General features: G+C 36.9%; 2 protein-coding genes across 2 annotated transcripts; both read right to left on the reverse strand.

Annotated features, from left to right (window-relative positions):
* Positions 1 to 200: 200 nt before the first annotated feature.
* Positions 201 to 15,417, reverse strand: LOC110685729 (receptor-like protein 12). Its single transcript, XM_021862252.1, has 3 exons — positions 15,338 to 15,417; positions 1,071 to 2,447; positions 201 to 873 (listed from the first exon to the last, which is right to left on the reverse strand). The coding sequence occupies exons 1-3, from the start codon at positions 15,415 to 15,417 to the stop codon at positions 201 to 203; spliced, it is 2,130 nt and encodes a 709-aa protein (XP_021717944.1).
* Positions 15,418 to 18,859: 3,442 nt separating this feature from the next.
* Positions 18,860 to 20,012, reverse strand: LOC110685730 (uncharacterized mitochondrial protein AtMg00810-like). Its single transcript, XM_021862253.1, has 2 exons — positions 19,870 to 20,012; positions 18,860 to 19,511 (listed from the first exon to the last, which is right to left on the reverse strand). Exons 1-2 carry the CDS (start codon positions 20,010 to 20,012, stop codon positions 18,860 to 18,862), a joined length of 795 nt encoding a protein of 264 aa, XP_021717945.1.
* Between the last annotated feature and the right edge of the window lie 4,812 nt (positions 20,013 to 24,824).

Consider the following 24,824-nt stretch of genomic DNA (forward strand, 5'->3'; position numbering starts at 1 on the left):
TTGATGTAACATCATTCATTACTCAAACAAAAGAGATTAAAATACTAAACATAGCTAGACTAATTTTATAGTTTCTACCGCCCACACAAATTAAAAAACTTACTTAATCATACTAAATGCAAATTAAGAAAATACTAAACACTTGCACAAACACATACTATTTTTACATTGACAATCTCAGCTTGCAACGAGTCTAAACTTTAACGTCTACGCCTTTGTTGCCTTACCCTCCTCCTTCGCCTTGCATAACCTTCCTTACACAGAATTTTCATCACCAGTATATGAAGATAACTGCAATACCATTCTCTATATCTCCTAATATAAAGAAGAGGCCCTAAAATGACGGTGATCCCAACAGGAAACCCAACTTCAGCACCCATCAACATCCACTCTAATACGCTCTTTGAACTCCAATCTGAACCTTGTGAATTCGTTCTTGGATCAACTTCATTTCCATTAAATGGTGCCAATGGTGGACCATACAGTCCTTGGTTGCCTTCGTATGAAGATGCGTCGAATGACTGAAGTTGAGTGCTTGTTGGGATCTTTCCTGACAGCTTATTGTAAGATAGGTTCAAGTACCCGAGGAAATTCAAGTTTGCAAGTTGTGTAGGTATTCTCTCACTAAAGATGTTGCAAGACAGATCTAGAGATTGAATCTGGCTTAGATTACCGATCGATGGAGGAATCTTGCCTGAGAAAGAGTTGTGTGAAAGGTTGAGCACTACAAGACCATTCAGATTTCCCAACTCTACTGGAAGCTCGCCATGGAGTAAATTATTGGAGAAGTCGATGATGCTGAAGATTGTTAAGATGTATTGCAGCTCATATGTATTACCTTTGAGCGTGACTGTTGCTGTATTTTGATAGTACCTGTTGGAAATATTATCATTGTAAGAACAGTAGAAATAATGTGGCCTAAAGTAATGAATGTATGAATTGTTGTTACATGTGAACAACACTGTCTTAAAAGCAAATTTTACCCTAGAAGTAATTTAATCAACATCAATAGCGTTCTCGCATTTTATCCAAGGTGGTAAAATGTTAAAGATAGAGAATGAGGATTGTACCTTTGATTTACGTTCACACAGGACCCTGGTGCTACATCACTTATCAAACGACCTTGTTGTAATTGTTGGTCACTTGTTCCAACCATCATTGATCTCCAATTAAAAAGGTGTTTAGCTCTTAATTCACCTCTGAAATTATTCACGGCTAGGTCCATAATTTGAAGCATTGGCCAAATCGAGTGATTAACCTTTCGGCAGCCTACTGTTCCGTAGAATTCGTTAGATCTAAGGATGAGAACTTGCAAATTGGGCAACCTTTTCAAGTGACAAGGAAAAACGTCGTTAAATCGATTATTCCCAAGATCTAATACCCGTAATCCTTCGATATTGGCAAGTGATCGAGGAACACGTCCTTGAAAAAAATTCCCATTCAAGTCTAGTGTTTGCAAGTAGCGAACATTATCTCCAAAATTAGCAGGGATGACACCTCGTAGATTGTTTCCTTTCAAATTAAGTACAGTGAGGAAGTACAGAAAACCGAGACAATCCGGAATTGTCCCATCCAAGTAATTGTACTCTAGGTTAATGAGACGAAGTGATGTGGTATTGCATAGTGCCGTAGGGATGCTCCCATACAGGCTATTGTTTGAGAATGACAAGAAAAAAGTTCTAGATAAATAGATACCAAAGTCTGGGTCGATGGAAGTAAAATTGTTGTTGGAACAATCCAAATTTGCGATTTTAAATGGAAGAGGTGGAAATTTTCCTTGGAAATTATTAGAATGGAGATCTATATAAATGTTGTGACCATAATCCGTCAAGTTTGAGATTGGGAGAGGGGGTTCTAATTCCACCAATCGGTTACAAGAAAAGTTCCAATGCACATGTCTAAAATCTAAGCCAGGGTACTTAGGCCCTATGTTCGATATTTGATTAAGAGGATCTAGCTTTAGTGTGCCATCGAACCTGTTTAAAGACAAATCTAGACGTAAAAGGTACTTACATTGTTGAAAAATCCACATTGGAATTGGACCGTCAAAGTTATTGTTGCTCAAATTCATATCAGAAAGCCTGCAAGAAGTTGTGCTAGTAGACTCATTTACAAGTAGTTTTCGACTGTCGATTGATGATGGAATGCTCCCCTCGATATGGTTGGAGGACAAATCTAAAACTTGTAGATGCTGCAACCGAAATAAACTACTGGAATTGCCAATACTACCAGTAATTTGTTCACGACTCAAATCTAGGCTAGCTACTCGGCTATCAGAGTCGCATTCAACACCGCTCCATTGGCAACAATCTGTGCTTTGATTCCAAATCTTTAGCTTGGCTGAAGCATCGGGGGAGCTGAACCTGAAATTGTCTTTGAATTCAAGAAGTATAGACTTCTCATTATCTAAACACTGGCTTAAAACAAAATATTGTGTATGGTGGCAACTGCACAATGTCCATACAATTATCAGTAAAAAAAGGAATGATGAAGAAATTAGTGGGATCTTTTTCATTTCAATGCCCATCATTTGAGCGAGGGAGGAGATGAATCAGAGATTTAATTATGCAAAGAAATAAAACTAGACACTTGATATTTAAATTTAAGAGTATAATTCGTGACGAATCCACGACTAACAAGTGACATGTACATGCTAGTCGTGCTTCTGTGCAAGTACTATGTATTTGTTGAGGATTTCTTTGCCTTTAATAATTTGAGTCATAAATGACTCTAATAATATGGTGTTGGTATTATCTAAATACCAATAAATAACTATTTCAATACCAACAAAATATTTTTGCATTTATTAGTAGTACTGAATTAGTATTTTGATATTATAATAACATCATTTAAAGTATAATTTAATATAAACGTGTGTTATTAGAGTCATTTATTATAACTCAAATTATTATAAGTAGAGAATTTATTGTATTTGTTGGTTTAAAACAAGAATGTATATTGTCTTTGATTGGCAACTTTTGATTTTGTTTAATTTTCATAGAAATTTCGGCCATTAGCTTTAATCTCGCTTGCCCTTTTTGACACATAAGTCTTGCACCATGCCACCGTGTTTTTAGTTTGTCAGACAGTTCACACTAATACAGTATAAAGTATCCATGTATGAAATTATGAATGAATGTAAGTTTCCATGTAATTTCATTCTTGTTTTCGTGGAATGCAGAACGGGGCTTTCTTTTTGCATACAATCCATGTTTATTTTTCTTGTTGACCATTAAAAGTTGTTGTAAAATAAAGTGTTCGACTATAAAGATGAAATAACCAATAAAATTGATTGAAGTAAAGATTAGTGTGTCGTGATAAACATTACTAACTTGAAAATAAACTACCGGCGCAATCATGGTACTCAATTTTATTTGTCAGCGCACTCTGCCATTGCCTGCTGGTGGTTGGCGCGCATTTTATAGTAAACCAATGTCGGTTAAGTTAGTTGATTTTTCTTAATGTCTAATTTTGTGGTTTCGAATTACTACCATGAGCTAATATGAGTAAAGTACCAGACCCGAATTGCTCGACATGGCCCGATTGGTATGGGTTTTGGCAGCTATTTTTGGCCCGTTGTTTGGCTCGGCCCGACTGTTTGGGCAAAAAATATGCAAATTTTTGGCTGATCTGTTGGTTGGTCCTTCATTTTGAAAAATAAACATTTATTAAAAAATGAACATTTAATGTTTATTAAAAATTAAAATGAACATCGATGGAACATACTTTGGCATTGTACCTATTAATATTAAATATAATGCATACAAAAATTAAATGAACATTCACTTGCACGAAAGTGAACAAACTAACATTATTTACCCTTTATTGCAAAGACATTAAACATAATGCATATAGACTAATATTATATGAACAATTGAACATTTACTCACACGAAAATGAATAAAATAACATTTATACTTTTTATTGCATCACTAGTGGAAAAAAACTACTATTAGTAACGCCCTATTAGTAACTGGCGTAAATTATGCTAGGTACTAAAACACTAATAGTAACCATTTAAGATAATGCTAGTTACTAATAATATGCATTAGTAATCGATGTAGGAAATGCGCGTTACTAATATGTTGTTTGTCAATGTTTGAAGTTTTATTAGTAACCAAACAAATAAATGCCAGTTACAAATGTAAAGTCAAATAAACTTTGACCAAATATTTTATAACTAGCTTACAAACGCTAGTTACAAAAGTTAAGTCAAATAAACTTTGACTAAATACTTAGTAACACGCTTCCAAATGCAAGTTACTACTTCTTATAACAATTTACCATCAAGGCATTTGCATGGTATAGCATCCACAAGGTTGAAAGGCAGGGATTGTGTAGACAAGACACATATCCTCGCAACCACATCTAATAGTAGTTTATCTTCTTTTAATAATGTTGTTTGGTTTGTGTGTTTAAACTTATGTCCAAAAAAAAAAATAAAAAAAAAATATTGCATTGCCTCTTTCTATAGGAAGAATGGAAACTTCTTATATAAATCTAAGTGGATGCATTAAAGCTTAAAAGTAATCATTTTTAATGTAAAGAAATTAAGGCTCGTTTGTATTTGAAGTTTGTAAAAACAAAGGGAGTATTTGAAGTTTCCTAAAAGCTTACTATAACGGTATAGCCGTGAATTGACGAATGGGGCTTTCTTTTTGAATATATATATATGGGCAATGGTCGGGGCATTGACCCCGCTGTTAATGACTTGCTGTTGAAATTGACCTGAATCCCCACATGAGTGAATCCAATATTCAATAATAATTTTTTTTTAATTTTAATTTATTACTGTAATGCTTAATTAATATGTTTAATTTTCGAATGCTACCAGGTAGGAATGGCTTAAATAGTTAGAATTTCTTTTACGGTGTATTTGAATTGAAGGAAATGGAGGGACAAGAAGGAAAGGAAAATGGAGAGATGTGATATCTTTCATTTGGATAACAAATGAGGTAAGAAGGGAATTGGAGGGATTAAATTGTAGGAAATTAATCCCTCCAATAATGGAGAGATTTCAACGTTTTCATGGTTGAATTTGGCCTCGTAAACCCAATTTCGAGGTTTTGTGTGGTCGGATTAAGGTATGTATCTCTTTTTTTTTTTTTTTTTGTTTATTCGGATTTTTTTAAATATATATGGTTGTGGTGGATGGTGGCTGCTGGAGTTCGATGTTGGGGGTTGGGTTGGGATTTTAATTTTTTTTCTTAATTTTTTTTTCTTAATTTTTGGGCTGTGATGGTTTGTTTCGGTGGCGGCGACGGTGGTTTTAGGTGGGTGGTGGGGTGGTTTGCTTAGGATGGGTGGTTTGGCCTAATTTGTTAGGGTTAGGGTTGTAGATATGGGTTCGTTTAGGTGGGGTTCGTTTGGGTGGGTTTGGGTTGGGTGGGGAATTTGGTGGTGGGTTAGGGTTCAGTGGTGGTCGTGGTGGGTTAGGTGGTGGCTAATGGGGTTACGGTGGTGGGGTGGGTTGGGGTTATGGTGGTACGTTCTGGTGGGTGAGGGTGGTGGTTTAGGGGGTGGCAGTAGGGTGGGTTGGGGTGGTGAGCAGGGGTGTAGGGCTGTGGGCAGTGGTGGATCTGGGTGGGGTAAGGGTTAGGGTGGGGCTGTTTTTTTTTTTATTGACTTTTCCGACAGAAATTTCCGTCCGAATATACCTCTTCCGACGGAAATTTCCGTCAGAAACCTCTCCAACTCCGACGAAAATTTCCATCGGAAAATTACAACGGAATTTCAATTAAAGTAAAAAAAAGCGCCGACAGAATTAAATTTGTCGGAATCTAGCCTTTCGACGGAGGTCGAATTTCCTACAAAGGTTTTTGCGACAAACTGATTCCGTCGGAAGACCATTTTCCAACGGAATTTCTGATGTTTCCGAAGGATTTTTTCCGTCGGAATCACGCTGTTTACTTGTAGTGAAATAAATCTATTATTGGCGATCACTTGAACTAAAATCATATTAAGCCTAAATCAAATTATTAATTATCTTATTAGGCGTGATTTCAAGTACAAATTCCCTTTAAACCTGCAAGAAAGGGGCGTGATCAAGCAATAGCAATAAATATTGAATAATCAAGCAACATATAATTAACACAACAATCATCATCATAATAATAAATAGCAAGATCCTAGGCATGATACTAAACAGATTAATAACAAACCCTAGCATGTCACTAAACAATAAAAATCAAAGCTTTAACTCAAACATGTGATACTGGAAACCAAAATATTAGAAATATTAATTAACACCCTAAACATGATACTAGGAATTAATATCAACATCCTAACATGATACTAGGAATTAATATAATATCTTATCAAAATCGAGGAATAAGGATAGTAAATCTACTCACTTTGATGCCTCGTATCTCTTTCTATCAAAACAATACACACGTTAGTAACTTCAAGGAAGATTAAATCAAATAAACCAAATAAATCAAATATGAATAATTGAAATATAGATTTGGGACCAACCCCTCAGAACTATCAACCTTTCATGTCGAGGTCGAAGGCAACTTCGAGAAGGGCTTGGAGTATTCATTCGAAGCTCGTGATGAAAGTATAGGGTATGATATCAAGAAGGTGTTGGGATGTGTTTAGGCTAGGCTAAGAAGATAGAGAGATTAAACTAATAGCTTAGAGTGGAGATTAGACGATGATTGTTGGTAAAGTTGGGCACGGGCCGGGGTGGCCCGCGTGCCACCCGGCACAGCCCGCCCTTCGACGCAGCACGACACGACCCGACCTGGCACGCCTGTCGGATTTCGTGCCACGGACATCATCCTGGTTTTCCAAGCACGACCCGGTACGAGCACGGTCGTGGCCCAGTGAGCTGGCCCGCCGTGCTGGCACGTTGGCCCGGCACGTGGCACGGTGTGAAGCACAGCATGCAGGCACGGCCCGCGTGCCTGCCGTTTAAAACAGTAATATTACCGTTTTTCAACAGCCATTAACGGCTATAAACAGCTCTATTTTAGCCAAATTGCTCCCCAAAATTTCTATAAATACCCACCTCCATTCACTTCCCAAATCACAAAATCACAATCTCTTTTTCTAATCTCTTATATTCTCTAATAATCGTTAATCTCTTATATTCTCTAATAATTCTCTTAAATTCTCTAATTATTTTCTTAATATCGAAAAAAATTAAAAAGTTCGTAATCGTAATTAGTGGAGCGTTGAAGCACGGTTGTAAGATCTAAACTAATCTTTAATTTATTATTGTTTTATTGTTATTATTAGAATAATCTTGTTTAATTATTATTGTTGTTAATTATTATTGTTATTGTTATAATTGTTGTTATTAATTATTATTATTATTGTTACAATTATTGTTATTATTTTTTATTGTTGTTATTGTTATTGTTATAATTGTTGTTATTAATTATTATTATTGTTATTTTTATTGTTAAAATTGTTGTTATTAATTATTATTATTGTCAATCAATTTTTGTTAAAAATCTAATTGTTAATTATGGCATCGAACAACCCATCATCTAGGGGGGGGGGGGGGAAGGCCGACTTGGCCGTGGTAGTAGTTCTAGGGAATCACCTAATACAACGAGCCCCCAAATTACGAGTCCAACCAATAACCCTGGTTACTTCCCCCCGGGCTATGAGCTATTTAGGCACGATGGTACTTCCGGTTTTCAACCCTAAATATGTCGGGATTTCCACCACCAAACCAATTTCCACCACCACAACGATTCCCACAATTCGGTCAATTCCCACCTAGTTATTTTGGTGATCAACAAAACTATTATTCTAGCCAAAGTAGCCAAGAAGATACCCAAAATGCCTCAGGTTCTACCCCTTCTACTACTACTAACCCAAACACACATCATGAATGGTTAATCGAAAGTGAGATGCTACTTTTGAAAATGATGTAAGTCTAAAACACCCCTCCAACAAATTGTTATGGTATTTAGACTTGAATGAAACGCTACTCACTTTGGAACAACTTACAATGGTGAAAACTAACCAAAACTCAAGAACACACTCAAAGTTCTGGGTTCTTAGGCTAGAGACAAAACACACTCAATCTCTCCCTAATCTTGTGACTCAAGAACTAACTCAAAGCAACAAGGACCAACACTCAAACTTTGGACAAACACAAAGAAGAATGCTAAACAACCTCACGGTTTTATGTATAACTCAAAACTGATTTTATTTCTGGGTTGGTCTCCTTTTTATAGAGGAAAGGAGCAGCAAAAGCACACCAAAAGGCAAGGAAAACCACCCAAAAGATGGAGAGCCAAAAGCCACGGTTATCCTTTAATGCAAGCAAACTTTAAATGCATAATTAAGCCTAAAGATGAAGAGTTAAACTCTTCCTATTACAACCAACCAAAGAGAAACTCTTGGCATTATTTTTTAGCAAAGAAAACAACAAACTTAAGCTAATAATACTAAGTAAAACGACCAAGCAATACACGCCCAAAAATAGTAGTGAAATGGGCCAAAGTGTGATGTATGCCCAATTTCTTCCAATCTTCAATCCACCCATGAAATGCAACATAGAATTTCGGCCCTCTTTGAAAATAAATCAAACCCAAGTGTTTCCAAGATAAGGGCAATTGGTTCTTGATCCACGGATCTTCTAAGTGGGCTTCTTGATCTTGGATCAGAAAAACCGAAAGAGTGATGTATGGCGTCATTTCCTCCTAAATCAAGCCCAAACACATGCAAAATGTAAAACATGTAACGGTGTATTCTCGGCACTATCCAAATCCGGGACGGGACACTTAACTAGACACATGAATGCTTGTGCAAAACCAGCTAGTGATCCAACCCAGCCAAAAAATTTCCAGTACCATCCACACGGCTTCACCTACAACTATGAGAGGGATAGGGACGAACTAGGGAAAATGATAGTACACGCCAAACAACCTTTCCTTTTCTCGGAAAGTGACCCATTTAACACCTACATTAACAAAGCACTACAACCCCAACATAAAAGAATCTCTAGGAAAACCGTTCGTTCCGCCGCAATGAAAAATATCTCAAAGTACAAAGCTCGGTTACAAGATGAATTAAGTAGACTTAACTGTAGAGTGTCTTTGACAGCCGATTCTTGGAATAGTGGTTATAAATATCACTATTTATGTGTGACTTGCCATTGGGTAGATGATCAACGGTTGTTACAAAAAAGAATAATACATTTCAAAATGCTGGAAAACCCACACACGGGCATTAACATTGCTCACCATTTAATGGAAGCAATAAACAAATACAACCTTCGAGATAATATGATGTCTATGACTTTTGACAATGCAACCTCTATGACATACACAGCTAATCTTGTCAAACAAAACTTAACCGATGTAATATTAGACGGTGATGTTCTTCATACTAGATGTGTTTGCCATGTACTTAACTTATGTGTACAGGATGGAGTTCGGGCAATTGGCCCATACTACAACAAAATAAGAGATGCTATTATGTCTATTAATAGCTCAAACATGAGATACCAAGAATGGAAACGTTTTCTAAAACAACAAAAGATAAGGGCATTAAAAATTAAAACCGATTGCCCAACTAGGTGGAATTCCTCCTATGACATGTTAACCAAGGCAATTGAGTACAAGAATCCGTTAACAATATTTTACAACCAAAAATTTCCACAAAATGCTTTATATGATGATGATTGGTATAACTGTGAAAGATATATGCAATTTTTACAGTTATTATATAACATGACGTTTTGTTTTTCTTCTGTTTACAATCCTTGTGCTCAAAACTTTCTTTCTAATGCATGTTTACTCTCCCAACATTTCGTTGATCATCGCAGCCAAAGTGATTATGAACAATATCTTCCAGCAATGGAAACAAAGTGGCGTAAAGATTGTAGTGAAATTCTTTTGATTTATATTTTTGCATCCATATTAGATCCCAGGAAAAAGTATGAAAACACATTTATGTTAGTTGACATTTATTTTCAATGCATGAATCTTGACGATGATGTAGAAACCTATAAGACTCATGTGAAGGATTAGTTTTTTGCTTTATATAGAGTCTATGAAATCAAATATGGCACCGTTCCTCGCTCAGGCCCTTCCCAACCATCCAAAAACGTAATTAAGAAGGCCAAACGTTTATTTTCACAAGCTACTAACTTGATTTCAAGGTTTTCAGGTGATTCATCAATCAGGAGAACGCAAAGTGACGTCTCGGAGTTGTAGATGTACTTGAGTTACGACTTCACCAAAGGCATGGACGACGATGAGATAAACAGTCTCGACCTCCTTGCATGGTGGAAACAACAAAGCGGGAAGTATCTAACTTTGGCGGCAATGGCACGAGACATTCTTGGTATCCAAGTCTCCTCTGTTGCCTCCAAACGAGCTTTCAGTGCATCCGGAAGGGTTCTGGATGATAGAATAACAAGTCTAAAACCCGAAACACTAGAAATGTGCGTGTGTTTCAAAGATTGGTTGGATGCGGAAAATCGCTCACAAGACCGTTCTTACGAGGACAACGACAACAATGAAGGAACCTCCGCTTCTGACCGTTCGGGTTCGGCTAGTTCCCAATCTATCCAACTAGCCGATGAAGTCGAAGCCGAAGTCGAAGACGAAGATGAGCAACAAGAAGAAGAAGAATAGACAATTTTAGATATTGTACGATTTTAATCATTATCGTTTATCAATATTATCATTATCCAATTTTTGTTTAATACCATCATTGTAAGATTATTTTAATTGTTATCATTGTACAATTTTATCAACTCAAGTAATAATAATATGAAGTATGCATTATTCACATCCAAAGTCCAATTTGCCTTTTTTCCCCATTTTGTTATAATTTGTAAATTAATATAACAAAAAGAAAATTATACCAATTAATAATACACAAAAATATTTAATAAATCATAAACATTAAATTTTAAAGTAATAGTATAAACTAAATATATAAATATAAATATTGAATATAAAAAATAATAAAACATAAATATTCAACTTAATTTATTTTATAACTTATAAGTTATTATTATAATTTTATAACTTATAAGTTATAAACTTATAAATTTATAACTTATAAAAGTTATAAGTTATTATTATAATTTTAAAAATTATAGGTTATAAAATTATAACTTATAAGTTATAATTTTAATTTTAATTTATAAGTTATAAACATTATAATATAAGTTATAATTTTATAACTTATTAACCATTAACAAAAAATAAATAAATAAAAAATATTGATAATTGCCTAGCCCGCCAGGCCAGCACGAAGGCCGGCACGGCACGAGCCCGCCAGGCACGAGGGTCGTGCCAGGCCGTGGGTTGGCCTTTGAAAGTGGCCAGCACGGCACAGCACGAAAACCTGGGCACGCTTGGCACGGCACGTTGCTCAGGTTTAATTGTTTGTGATCAAGCTTGTTGATGATTGAAAATGGGGTGAAACGACATCTATTTATAAAGAAAAAAAAGGGTCGAAGGATCAGAAAAGAGTCAGAATCCAACTTGGAGTCAAACATGTGCTATCGCGATGCAATAATTCTATTGCTCAGCGATATTTTTAGAAGATAGAATCCGTATGGAATCCGACTTCCAATCAAATTGGGTTAATCGAATAGGGGTAGAAGTTCGGTTTTCGGTTTGGTTTACAGGCCAAACCGAAACCGAACCACTCTAATTCGGTTTCAGGATTTTAGAAACCACACTGCACCACTTTACTTTTGAAACCAAACCATATAAATTTCGGTTTCCAAAAAAAAAAACCGAACCAAACCGAAATTTTTAGAGCTTGTTTATTTGGGCTTTAATCTTTAATTTTTGTGGGCTTCCGAATCGAAATTTTAAAACCTAATTCGGTTCCATACCGAAAACCGAATTACATAGGGTTTTTTTTTCAGATTGTTGAAAAATTATAAATTAAAATAGACAATCAAATTTATAATGAATAGATCTACAAAAAAAATAGTAAAAAAAGTAGTACACCAACACGACTATAATAATTAAAAAATTATATTGATTACAACACTAAAATATACAACTCACCAAATTAACAAACTTGGTCTCAAATTGCTTACAAACCAATATAAATTCATAAACAAGAAACATCATATCAAGAATTTCAACAAAAAGCATCTAAATTAAAAAAAACCCAATTCGTTTTTTAGGGTTCTTCGCGCAAAAAATCATCAATTTTTGGCAATAATCAACATAAATACTTAAAAACCTTCATGGATTTTTGTAGAGATGCAAAAATCAGAAACTTTGCAAAAGATTTGAAGTAGTTTGGTGAAGATTTGAGTGAAAAATAGGCAAAATATAGAAGTAATACAACAAAATCGATCTTTAAAAAACTAAAAAAAGAAGTTAAAAGGAAAAGATGAGGAATTGAGGAGAGATGAAGGAGAAAGAACCAAAGAAAATGGCGTGAAAGAGGGGAAATGAAGGAGAGAGAAAGAGGGGAACTGAAAGAGGCGTGAACACTGAAGAAGTGAAGAGGAAAGAAGAAAGAATTTTAGGGTTTTTTATACTTATATATGATAGGTATGGGCTTATTTAATGGGCCAATATTTCGGTTTGGTTTTCGGTTTTTCGGTTATTCACTTTTCGAAACCGAAACCAAACCATATAATTTCGGTTTCTTGATTTTACAAACCGAAACCAAACCACTTAAGAAAAAAACCGAACCATATTCCTAATTCGGTTCGGTTTTCAGTTCGGTTTGGTTTTAAACCAAATTAGTTTCACCCCTATAATTGAACATCCGTATGTATTATAATTTTACACTACTAGAAAACAGGTCATTTCCGACGGAAAAATTTTGTCGGAAACACCCTTAATTCCGTCGGAAAACACTATTTCGACGGAAATTCCGTCGGAACTGGTTGTCGGAACACCCTTTGTAGGTAAAATGGCCAATTCCGTCGGAACAGTGTTTTCCGACGGAATTTTCTCATCGGAAGAGGTTTTCCGCATCGGAAAGTCCGTCGGAAAACTCCAACAGAATTCAAATCCGCCGGAAACTTCCGACGGAATTTCCGTCGGAATCTGCTAGAGAAAAAAAAAACCCTGCCACCTCCGGCACCACCACCCACACCCAGACCCCCCTCCCCACCCAGACCACCACCACCGTAAACCACAACCTTATCCCACCCCCCTTAACCCACCTAACCACATCCAGAACCCCCCCACCCAGACCACCCACCGTAACCACCCCAGACCAGACCCAGACCACCACCACCGTAAACCAACACCTTATCCCACCACCTTAACCCACCCCCCTTAACCCACCTAACCACACCCAGAACCCCCCCCCCCACCCAGACCACCCACCGTAACCACCCCAGACCAGACCCCCCAACCACTACTCCAACCCAACCCAGAACAAACCAGACGCCCCACCGCCCCAACCTACCCCACCCACCAGACCCAGACCACCCATCGTAACCACCATTCCACCCACCCCACCAGCCCAGATCACCCACCCCATCAGCCCACCCACCCCACCAGCCCACCCCACCGCCCCAACCTACCCTACCCACCAGACCCAGACCACCCACCCCACCAACCCAGATCACCCACCCCATCAGCCCACCCACCCCACCAGCCCACCCCACCCAACCCAGACCACCCACCGTAACGAAAAAAACACAAAAAAACGAAAAATATTGAAAAAAATAACAGATCTATACAAAATTGAAACCAAATACAGTCATACAGATTTGATTTTTATTATAATTGAAACAAATATAAATCGAAACAAAAAAACAAATACCAGATCTATTCAAATTGACAAAAAAAAATAAAAAACAAGATTACAAATTGTAATAACTACAAACGAACGAACGAAACTTAGATTTGCTAGAACGGTGGTTGTCGATGGTTGTCGGTTTATTATTGTTGCGCCATTGTTCGATGTTGCGTCGTTGTTGTTGGTGGTTAGCCATTAATGACGGTGGGTGGGTAGCCATTGTTGTTGTTGAGACAATAAAGGAGAAGGGAAAGAAGATGGAAGAAGAAAGAGAAGAGGAAAAAGGAGAGAAGAGGGAAAGAGGAGAGGAGAGGACAGAGAAACGAGAGAAGGAGAGGAGAAAGAGAGGCGAAGAGAGAGGAGAGAGAAATGAGAAATGAAAAGAGGGAGGGTATGTATGACCGTGGTTTTAGGTTTGTATATTTTTTTTATTATTTAATTATTTTCCGACGGAATATTCCGTCGAAAATTTCCAACGGATTTTATTTCCGTCGAAACATTAAGTTTCCGACGGAATATTCCGTCGGAAAGCCCATAAATTCCAATGGATTTTTTATTCCGTAGGAAATCCGTCGTAAATTTCCGACGGAATAAAAATCCGTCAGAATTTACGACGGAAAAACATGTCCGTCGGAACGGGTCCGTCGGAAATTGGCCTATTTCTAGTAGTGTTATCAGAATTAAAATCATTGAAAAACAAGTGTTTTACCCGATGTAAAATTCTTAAGTCTTTATCTTTTCAAAAATAGGATAAATTAGATCCTTCTAGAGGATTCTAGAAGCTCATAATAAATCCTAATTGGTTTAGGAATAGGATTAAGGTTAATGGACCCTCCACATGATCATTTGGTCGTAGGTAAGGCTCGATTTGGGCTCGGTTTAGTATTTTGGCCATAACTTCTTCGTTATAACTCGGATTTGGGCTTATAATGTATCGTTGGAAAGCTCTTTTCAAATCAATCCAAATACACAATTATTGGACCAGGATAATGGGCCAAAATAAACTGGTTTGCACGTTTTTATACAGGGGACACGAAATAAATGATTTTCAAAGACACGAAATGAATGATTTTGGATTTAAGGACACGAAATAAATGATTTTGGATTAAAACATTTAAGGAAAGGTTAGAAATGGTCAAGGTTAAAGAAAATTCATGAGACTTTTCAACTCTTCACCTAACTCGTTAATCAAAGACGTGAAAGGTAATCATCACTGGGTTTGGTTTTTGGGGAGACACAATCAGGTGTCTACACCTGTAAATTTATCTTTGTTTTCACCACCACTATTATATTTCCTAATTTTATGAGAGATAATTGAAAAACTCAAAGACGACTAAAATTTGATATAACATCATTCATTACTCAAACAAAAGTAGAGATAAAACATAACTAGGCTATTATTGTTTCTACCGCACACAAAGATTAAAAAGCTCTTAATTAAATTGTACTAAACGCAAATCACAAAAATACTTAGCACTTGCAAAACCACACATTATTTTTAAATTGTACTAAACTTTAACGTCTACGCCTTTGTTGCCTGTTGTGTTGCCTTACCCTCCTCCTTGCCCTTGCATGATGACCTTCCTTACGCAAAATTTTCATCACCAGTATATGAAGATAGTTGCAATACCATTCTCTATATCTCTTGATATAAAGAAGAGGCCCTAAAAAGACGGCGATCCCAACAGGAAACCCAACTTCAGCACCCATTAACATCCACTCAAATGCGCTCTTTGAGCTCCAATCTGAATCTTGTGAACTCGAATCAGAACTAACTTCAATTTTAGGGATTGGTGCTAATGGTGGGCCATACAATCCTTGGTTGCCTTCGTATGAAGATTGAATGACTGAAGCTGAGTGCTTGTTGGGATCCTTCCCGACAACTTATTGAAAGATAAGTCCAAATACTCGAGAAAATTCAGGTTTGCAAGTTGTGGAGGTATTTTATCACTTAAGGCGTTGCAAGAAAGATCTAGAGATTGAATTTGGCTAAGATTACCGAATGATAAAGGAATCTTGCCCGAGAAAGAGTTGTGTGAGAGGTTGAGTACTACAAGACCATTTAGATTTCCCAACTCTTTTGGTAGCTCCCCGTGGAATGAATTATCGGAGAAGTCAATGCTGCTAAAGATTGTTAAGATATATTGTAGCTCATATGTATTACCTTTGAATGTGACTGTCACTGAATTTTTATAGTATCCAGCTAAATATGCATAGCTTTGTACATAGCTTGGTTTTGATTCCTCTTTACTTGTTCCTACCATCATTAATGTCCAATTGAAAAGAAATTGGGCACTTAGTTCACCGGAAAAATGATTAGAAGCAAGGTCCACAATTTGAAGCATTGGCCAAATTGAGTGACTCTGTGGGCAAGCCAAAAATTTGTTGGATCTAAGAATGAGGACTTGTAATTCGGCCTGGCTTTTCAAGTGGCATGGAAAGGTGTCTTTGAATTGATTATTCCCAAGATCTAACACCTTTAAAATTTTACAATTTGCAAGGGATCGAGGAATACGTCCTTGAAGAAAATTTCCATTCAAGACTAGTGTTTCTAAGTCGCACTCCAGATCTCCCAATTTATCAGGGATTGAACCTCCTAGACTGTTTCCTCTCAAAGTAAGTACACGGAGCATTTTTAGGCACTCAAATGATTGAACTCTAGATTAAGAAGATGAAGAAATGTGGCATTGCATAATGCCGTAGGGATTCTCCCATATAGGTTGTTATTTGAAAAAGACAGGAAGCCAGTAAAAAAGGAAAAAGATTTGGCAATGTGTGGGTGAATAGAAGTGAAATGATTATTAGAACAATCCAAATATACTATATTAATTGGGAGAAACGGAAATGTTCCGTGAAGATTGTTGGAATGGAGGTCTAGATATAGCATATTACTAAGGTCTGCTGAGAAGTTTCGAGATGGAATTTGCTCCAATGCCACCAGGTTGTTGCTCGAAATGTTCAATCTTGAGATTGGAAGAATGACTTTGGAATTGGGCCTTCCAAGCTATTTTCACTGAAATAAACTTCTTGTAGATTTACTAGTTTCCCCCAATCTATATCATGAATACTACCATTGAATGTGAGATTATTTTTGAATTCAAGAAGTAGAGACTTCTCATCATCATGACACTGCCCAGAAACAATATGTGTACGGAGACTGCAAATGCATAAAAACAACCATACAAATGGAGATACTAATGGGGTTCTTTTCATTTCATTACCCATTGTTTTATTTCAACAAATGGAAGTAGCCACTTTGTTCAATTGCTGTATGGATTATAGAATTGGAGCGCCTGTACTTAATACTACAATTCCGACGACCAACATCAACATCATTATTAACTTTTTTTTTGCTTTACTTTACGGGCCAAAGATTGGTGATTAATCAACTTTACGAGCCATTATTACTGTAAAGTTGATTTCCATGTCCTTTTTGACCTGCAAGTCTTTGCACCATGTTTGCCACAATTTAAAAGTTAAAACACTATATACCTATCTTTCCACAGCTACTAGGGGTGTTCAAAAAAACCCGACCCAGTTGTCCCGTCCCGATTACCCGATGACCCGCAAAAAACCCGATGGGAAATTGACAAAGTTTTCTGTTTTTTCGGGTCGGGTACCCGTCCCGCTAAAATAGCAGTTTCATGGGCCGGGATATGGGACAAGCTTTGCTAATATCGGGTACCCGGATACCCATTAAAAAAATCCGTGCTATGTTCATTGCAGTATGTGGGTCTGGAGTCTCTGGACCGCTATTTCCAGCTAAGCACACCACCATTGCTCCCCTTTGACATGCATGAAACGCTGCTATTGCCATCGGGTCATGCAAGAAATCAACTTATAAAAGTAAATCCGTGCCCAAAGGTGTTAATATTATGCCAACACCATCTTTGACAGCATCATCAATAGCCTTTAATATTGTGGAACAAGAGTAATTATCTATTGTGCAGGCCTTGTAAAGTTGTAAACTATCAGCCTAGCAGATGGTAAGCCACCACTTGTTGTGCCCTCTGCTAGTATACCGGCATCTTAGTTCCAAGCTCAATATCATCCCTATTAAGTTTTCAGAATGTAGACTCATACTCAAACAGGACTATAACATTTGAGTTTTGGATGGTTTTCTGAAATTGATCTTTCTGTGTTGCAATAAATCATTCTCAAATATGCAAGTCACTGACCTACTACAGCTGGTTTAGCTTGTGGATTTAGGTACAAACTTATTTGAAAAAAATAAATAAATAAAATCCGGGACGGGACACGGGCCGACTTATCAACTACCCGAAGATCCGGGTACCCGGATATGAACACCCCTAACAGCTACCATATAATTTTTATTTTGTTTTTTATTTTATTTTTTATTTTATATTAATATCAAGTGCAACTCTCTTAAAAAAAATAAAATTAAGTGCAACACTTCTTAAGCTTGTCACTCCCTATTTTGAAAATCTTGTGTTAGTTTTTTATTAACATACCCTGTATTTATTTAAAGTGTTACAGTTCGATCGCCTCATAATAATTTTAAGTAATTTAATTGACTTAAATCTAACAAAAAGTAAGTGGATTGTGGGGTAGTTAGAGTATTGAAAAATAGTACGACTAAAAGAAAGATAATGGAGATAATAATTTATTGAAAACTGTCAAATTAATCTCGAGTGTTAATCTTCTCATTCATCATCAATCAATATTTATACAATAACTTAGAAACCTATCCAATGTAGGATTCTAATATATCTAGCTTAGGGAAAATACTAAAAGATAATACAATGCAATCTGAAGATAATATAAAACATATTCCCTAAATATCTATCTTATCATCCCCCTCAAGTTGGAGCATGAAGATCCCGAATGCCCAACTTGGCAAGTAGTGACTCGAACTAAGACTTCCCTAAGGCTTTGGTAAAAATGTCCGCAAGCTGCTCCTTCGTAGGAACATACGAAGGCAAAATTAAACCCTCTGTAATTGCATCGATCTCTCACAAAATGCAAATCAATTTCAATATGTTTCGTTCTCTCATGGAATACCGAATTTTTAGCAATGTGCAGGGCTGACTGACTATCACAGAATAAATTCATACCTTGCGAATATTGCACACCTAATGCTCCTAGTAGTTGTTTCAACCACTTTAGTTCACATGTCACGGCCGCCATCGACCTATTCCGCCTCTGCAGATGATTTACAAACAGTTTGTTGTTTCTTGGTCTTCCAAGACACGGGTGAAAAACCAAGTAACATAAACCAACCTATCAAAGATCTTCTAGTAAAAGGTAGCCCAATCAGAGTCACACCAACCTTCAAGTCGCAATTCACTATCCGATCGAAGAAGTATCCCTTGTCCTGGATAGGATTCTTCTTCAAATAACGCACCACTCGAAGCGCGGCCTCCCAATGTTGTTCTCTCGGATTCTGCATAAATTGAGATAAAATATGAACAGGATATGCTAGATCTGGCCTAGTTATAGCCAAGTAAATTAGACGTCCAACAAGTCGTCTATATTTTTCCACATCCTCTAATACTCTGCCTTCCGCAAGAGCTAACTTATGATTTTGTTCCATCGGGAAATCTGCAGGCTTAGCTCCCAATAATCCAGTTTCAGAAATAATATCCAATGAATATTTCCGTTGGCAAATGTAAATTCCCTGCTTACTTCTCGCAACCTCAAGGCCTAGGAAGTATTTTAATACTCCCAAGTCCTTCATCTTAAAACATTTTCCCAAGTATGCCTTAAATTTCGATAAGGCTACTTCATTGTTTCCTGCAACAATCAAGTCATCAACATATATCAACACATTCAACTGCAAATAACTGTGGTCAATGTGAACAAAGAGTAATCTGAGTAGGATTTCTTAAATCCATATTTCTTCAAAGCTGCAGTCAAATTTGCAAACCAACATCTGGGAGCCTGTTTTAGACCATACAATGATTTTTTCATCCTGCACACATAATCGAGTTATTTTTATTGAAACCTGGAGGAATTTTCATGTAAATTTCTTCCTCCAAGTCTCCATGTAAAAATGCATGGTGCACATCCATCTGATGTACCTCCCAATTCTTCACTGCTGCTACTGCCAGAAAAGTTCAAACTGTACCCATCTTTGCAACCGGCGCAATTGTCTCATAGTAATCGAGCCCTTCAACCTAATGATTTCCCAGTATTACTAACCGTGCTTTCAATCTCAACAAGTTCCCGTGCTCATCACCTTTCTCCATATACACCCACTTGCTTCCCAAGGCCTTCTTCCCTGATGGAAGTTTCTCAAGAACCCAAGTACCCTGCTCTTCTAGAGCTCTTATCTCCGCAGCCATTGCATCTCGCCAACTTGCATGTTTCATTGCCTCTTTGAAAGATCAAGGCTCATTCCCTGTTGTTATAGCTACAATATACTTTTTATGTTTCTCGAAAAAACGTGAGCAATCAACAAAATATGTGAGAGGATAAGGAGTACCTGAGGGAGGTGATGTTGGAGTCGATGTACTTGAAGAGGGACTGTATTCCCGTATTGTGTGAGTCACAGAATCACGATATTTAATGTTTGGAATTTTCGGTCGTTTTCCTCTCCCCAAGTCCTCGACATTCCCTTCATCTTCACGCCCCTCAGCCCCATCAACGTGCTGCTGCTGAGCACCTTGTTCTCCTCGCACACAACCCCCACCCCAGCGCCTGCTAGAATAGCTGCGGGCTGGGCAGAGTGTTGCTGGGGCTGTATGGCTTCACCTGCATCCCTAGATTTTTCCTCACCAACTCTTCATTAAATGGGAAAATATTCTCAAAAAACGCACATCACGTGACACAAAAAATTCCTCCATTTCTAAATCAAAGACTCTCCAACCCTTTTCCCAAATGGATATCCCATAAAGACACACCTTCTACTATGACTCGCAAATTTATCCCCCTTACTCCTTTGGTTATGAGCCTAACATAGACAACCAAACACTCTAATATACTTATACGATGGTGGTTTATTGAATAATATGTCAAAAGGTGTTTTGTTTCTAAGTAATGGGGTTGGGGTCCTATTAATTAAATAACACGCCGCTAAAACACACTCACCCCAAAATTTTATCGGCAAGTTCCCTTGAAATCTCAAAAACCAAGCTACGTTCAAAATATGTTGATGTTTTCCTCTACCCTTCTATTTTGTTAAGGTGTTCCCACACACGATGTTTCAAAAAATTTGCCATTAGTATTAAAATAATCTCTCAAGGAACTAAATTCCGTGCCGTTTTCACTTCTAACAATTTTAATATCATGATCAAATTGTTGTTTCACCGTAGCCACAAAATTTAAAAACATCAATTCAACATTGGTTTTATTTTGCAACAAATAAACCCAAACACCTCTAGAAAAATCATCAACTATTGTTAAAAAATAATGAGCACCACATGAAGAAGGTGTTCTATATGAACCCCACAAATCTATATGCACAAGTTCAAATACACGACTTGTTTTATTCACACTAATTGGAAAACTAGACCTAGATTGTTTTGCTCGAGGATAAACATCATAAACTTTATTATTTCTTCTAGAATTTTACTCACATTTGGAATCAATCTCAAAACCAACTCTGAAGGGTGCCCCATCCGTTGATGCCATAAGTCGAACAAAGAATCTCCATCCACCGCTAGAACCTTCACTTGAGCGACAACTCGGAAAAAATACAGTCCATCCTCGCGTTCACCCACATCAATCACCTTCCTCGTCTACGGGTCCTGTATAACACATATTTTATTAGTAACCTGCAACATACAGTGAGATTAGTGACAGAAATTAAATTGCAAGTCAACTGAGGTACATAAAGCACATTATCAAGTTGTAATCCTCCCGGCAATATCACTGTGCCTAATTGATCCGCAATAGCCGACTTTCCGTCTAACAAGCCTACGGGACAATTTTGTATTTTCTTCACATTTTTGAGCAATTTAAAATCACATGTAACGTGATTCGATGCTCCCGTATCCACAATCCAGGGAATTATATTTGTCTTACCATGCAATTGTCTATTTTCGGATTTAAAATCTCCAAAATCTATTGAACTTGGATAGCACTCAAGCCAACCAAGCTAGTTGCTGCATCATCAGTGGAAGTAGGGGCCTTCGATTGTGACTGTGGTGCGTGAGCCAGCCACCTTATTTGCTCTCACGGATTGTTGTTGGGATGAGTTTGCTGCCGCAGTGTTGTTGCTAGTGGTACGTGACCCACGACCTCCACTACATCGTCCTCTTCCTCTACCGCCACAGCCTCGCTCCCCCCGCCACTCGGGGTAACCGATAATCTGAAAACAGCCACTCTCTTCATGACCCACTCTATTACAATGATTACAAAACTTATCACTATTATCTTCATATCGTTGCTTGTTTTTCGAATCAACTTTGAAAGCCATCATTGCGTTCTCCACCTTCACACCTCCTTCACGCAATCATTCTGACGTTTTGCCATTGCTATGTTTTGATAGGCAACATCCACACTCGGTAGAGGGGTTTGCGCAAGGAGTTGAGCCCGAATCGCTGCATAGTGAGTGTCCAAGCCAATAAAAAAACAGTGCAAATAGTCTTCCTCTCGAATACTATCTACCTGTGTAACTATATTACACTCGCACTTTCCACAACTACACTTAGGAACCCGTACCTATAGCAAGAGCTCCTTCCAGATCTTCGAAAGCCGACCAAAGTAGTTAGCTACAGATTCCGTAGTGACTTGCTGGCACGCACCAAGAGCTGTCTTTAGTTGACAAACTCGTGTGCCACTCACCACACAGAACCGGTTCTTAAGGTTCAACCATAACACACTTGCATCGTCATAGTCACCAATTGTTGCACAAACTTTCGGGTCAAGCGTGTTAGTAATCCATGAAACTAACAAACTGAACCGCGATCCAATCCTCTAACTTCTTCGCATCTGTCTTCGGCATCACAATTGTACCATCCACAAAGCCAAACTTTCGTTTAGCCATTAAAGAACGTCGCATTGCTTGCGCCCATTCATCATAATTCTCACCACGCAATTGTATAGGCGTGATTATATTTCCCGGACCATCACTAGATCCAAGACAGTATGTTAAATCAATTTGGGTTTTGTAACCCATCTCCAATCAGTTTATGATCTTCGTTCTTCTTAATTTGTGAATTTTTTTTTTATTTTTTTAGTGGATTCTCACGGCCAAAAATTTAGAATTCTCAGCTTGGCTCATGATACCATGTCAAATTAATCTCAAGTGTCAATCTTCTCATTCATCATCAATCATATTTATACAATAACTTAGAAACCTATCCAACGTAGGATTCTAATATATCTAGCTTAGGGAAGATACTAAAAGATAATACAATGCAATCTCAAGATAATATAAAATATATTCTCTAAATATCTATCTTATCAAAAATTAATACTCCCTTCTTTTTTTTTTTTGGCTCCGATCCATTAGTAATATTTGAATCTAATTTTGAAAAATTTGACCATAAATTCTCGTTAATCTATAAGTGATAATATAGTGGGATTTTGTTAGATTCATCTCATTGTATATATTTTTTTTTTTTTTTTTTTTGAAACCATATATTTTCTTTTCATCTCATTGTATATTTTATAATTTTTACATTGATAGAAATGGAGATGTACATTTAAGACGCATTTTGAAAACTGTGAAAAATCAAATTGATCAAAATTATATATGAACAGGCCAATCCGTGTCCCGTGTCTGTACTAATGGGGTTGTCCAAAATGGTGCGAGAATATGGTGAGTACGCAACAAAAGTGCTTAGAGTGCAACACCACATATGAAAATGCAATATGCAAACTCATGGAGTAGACCTCTAGCAGGAATGGTAAAGATCAATTACGATGCTCATGTGGGTTCTGTCACGGAGTTAGGAATGGTTATTAGAGATAATGTTGGGGCTATTTTAGTGGCAGCAGTACGAAATGAGTGTGCAGGGTGGTCTGTGGAAGAGGCGGAGGCAGCAGCCTGTAGGTTCGATTTGCAGCTCATCGCAGCGCGCTTGGGTTTCCAGAATGTCCAGCTTGAAAGTAACTCTAGCATAGTAGTCGGTTGTTTGCAGAAGAAGACTAAGGGCTACACTCCCTTACACATGGTGTTAGATGACAATTATTCTATGTTTTCATCTAGTAATATGCTCTCTTTTTCTCATGTAAAACGGACGGGGAACACTCTAGCTCACTTAGTCAAGATGAGACTCTGGAGGTTGTAATATGTTTGTTTGTTTGGGATTGTTTCCTCAAAGTCTTATGACTTTGGCAAATCTACCTACGTTATCCTCGTAAATAAAAAAAAAATGACAAAGGATGTACATGTGAAAATAAAAAAAATATAGTAACAAAAAACGTATTAGAAAATTTGGGTGGGACTATGAGAGAAAAGAGATATAGTATTAAGATGCAATTTTTGGAAATTTAATAATTAAATAAAGCAGTATTTTGTAAGTGTAACAATTAAAAAAAACGATAGGAGTATGTCTTTCTCCTTTCACAATCTTAATTCCTATATTTTTCATATGTTTTTCCTTTCTGGTTTTTAGAAAGTCAGAAGTGTGGGTCAAGGTTTCTAAAATCTTTATTTGATGTTAATTATTCTCTTTTTAGTTATCTTATCCAACACCCCTAGGGCGTGCCTTAGCATTTGCCCTAATTTAATATCTTTTAAAATAACTTTAATTTTCCAAAATACTCCATTTATATATATATACACGTAGTTATACATTATTATTTAATCCATTCAACTCACCAATTTAAAATTTAGGATTTGTTCGTTATTGATTAATATTTTCAATTTTCAAACCAAAAACAAAAATTCAGAAAAAGTTGTTTACACTTATTATTATGATTCAAATAGGTATGACTAATATCTTTAAATGACCTATATCACTGATTTCCAAAAATAAATAGCCAAAAAATCAAAAAACCACATATTTGTTTGATATCGATGTGGTTTTCCGTATTTTGGTTTCAAAAATATAGTATGATATATGTCAATTAAAAAATCAAATTACGGTCAAAATTATTAAAATCATAATTAGTTTGGAAAACTAACAATAAAAAAGTGAAAACATTTTTTTTTTCTTTTTTTTTTTGACCAATTGAGTATTCCCTGACCAAGTAACTTGTTACTC

This window comes from Chenopodium quinoa, unplaced genomic scaffold (genome assembly GCF_001683475.1).
Source record: "Chenopodium quinoa cultivar QQ74 unplaced genomic scaffold, ASM168347v1, whole genome shotgun sequence".
NCBI lineage: Eukaryota > Viridiplantae > Streptophyta > Magnoliopsida > Caryophyllales > Amaranthaceae > Chenopodium > Chenopodium quinoa.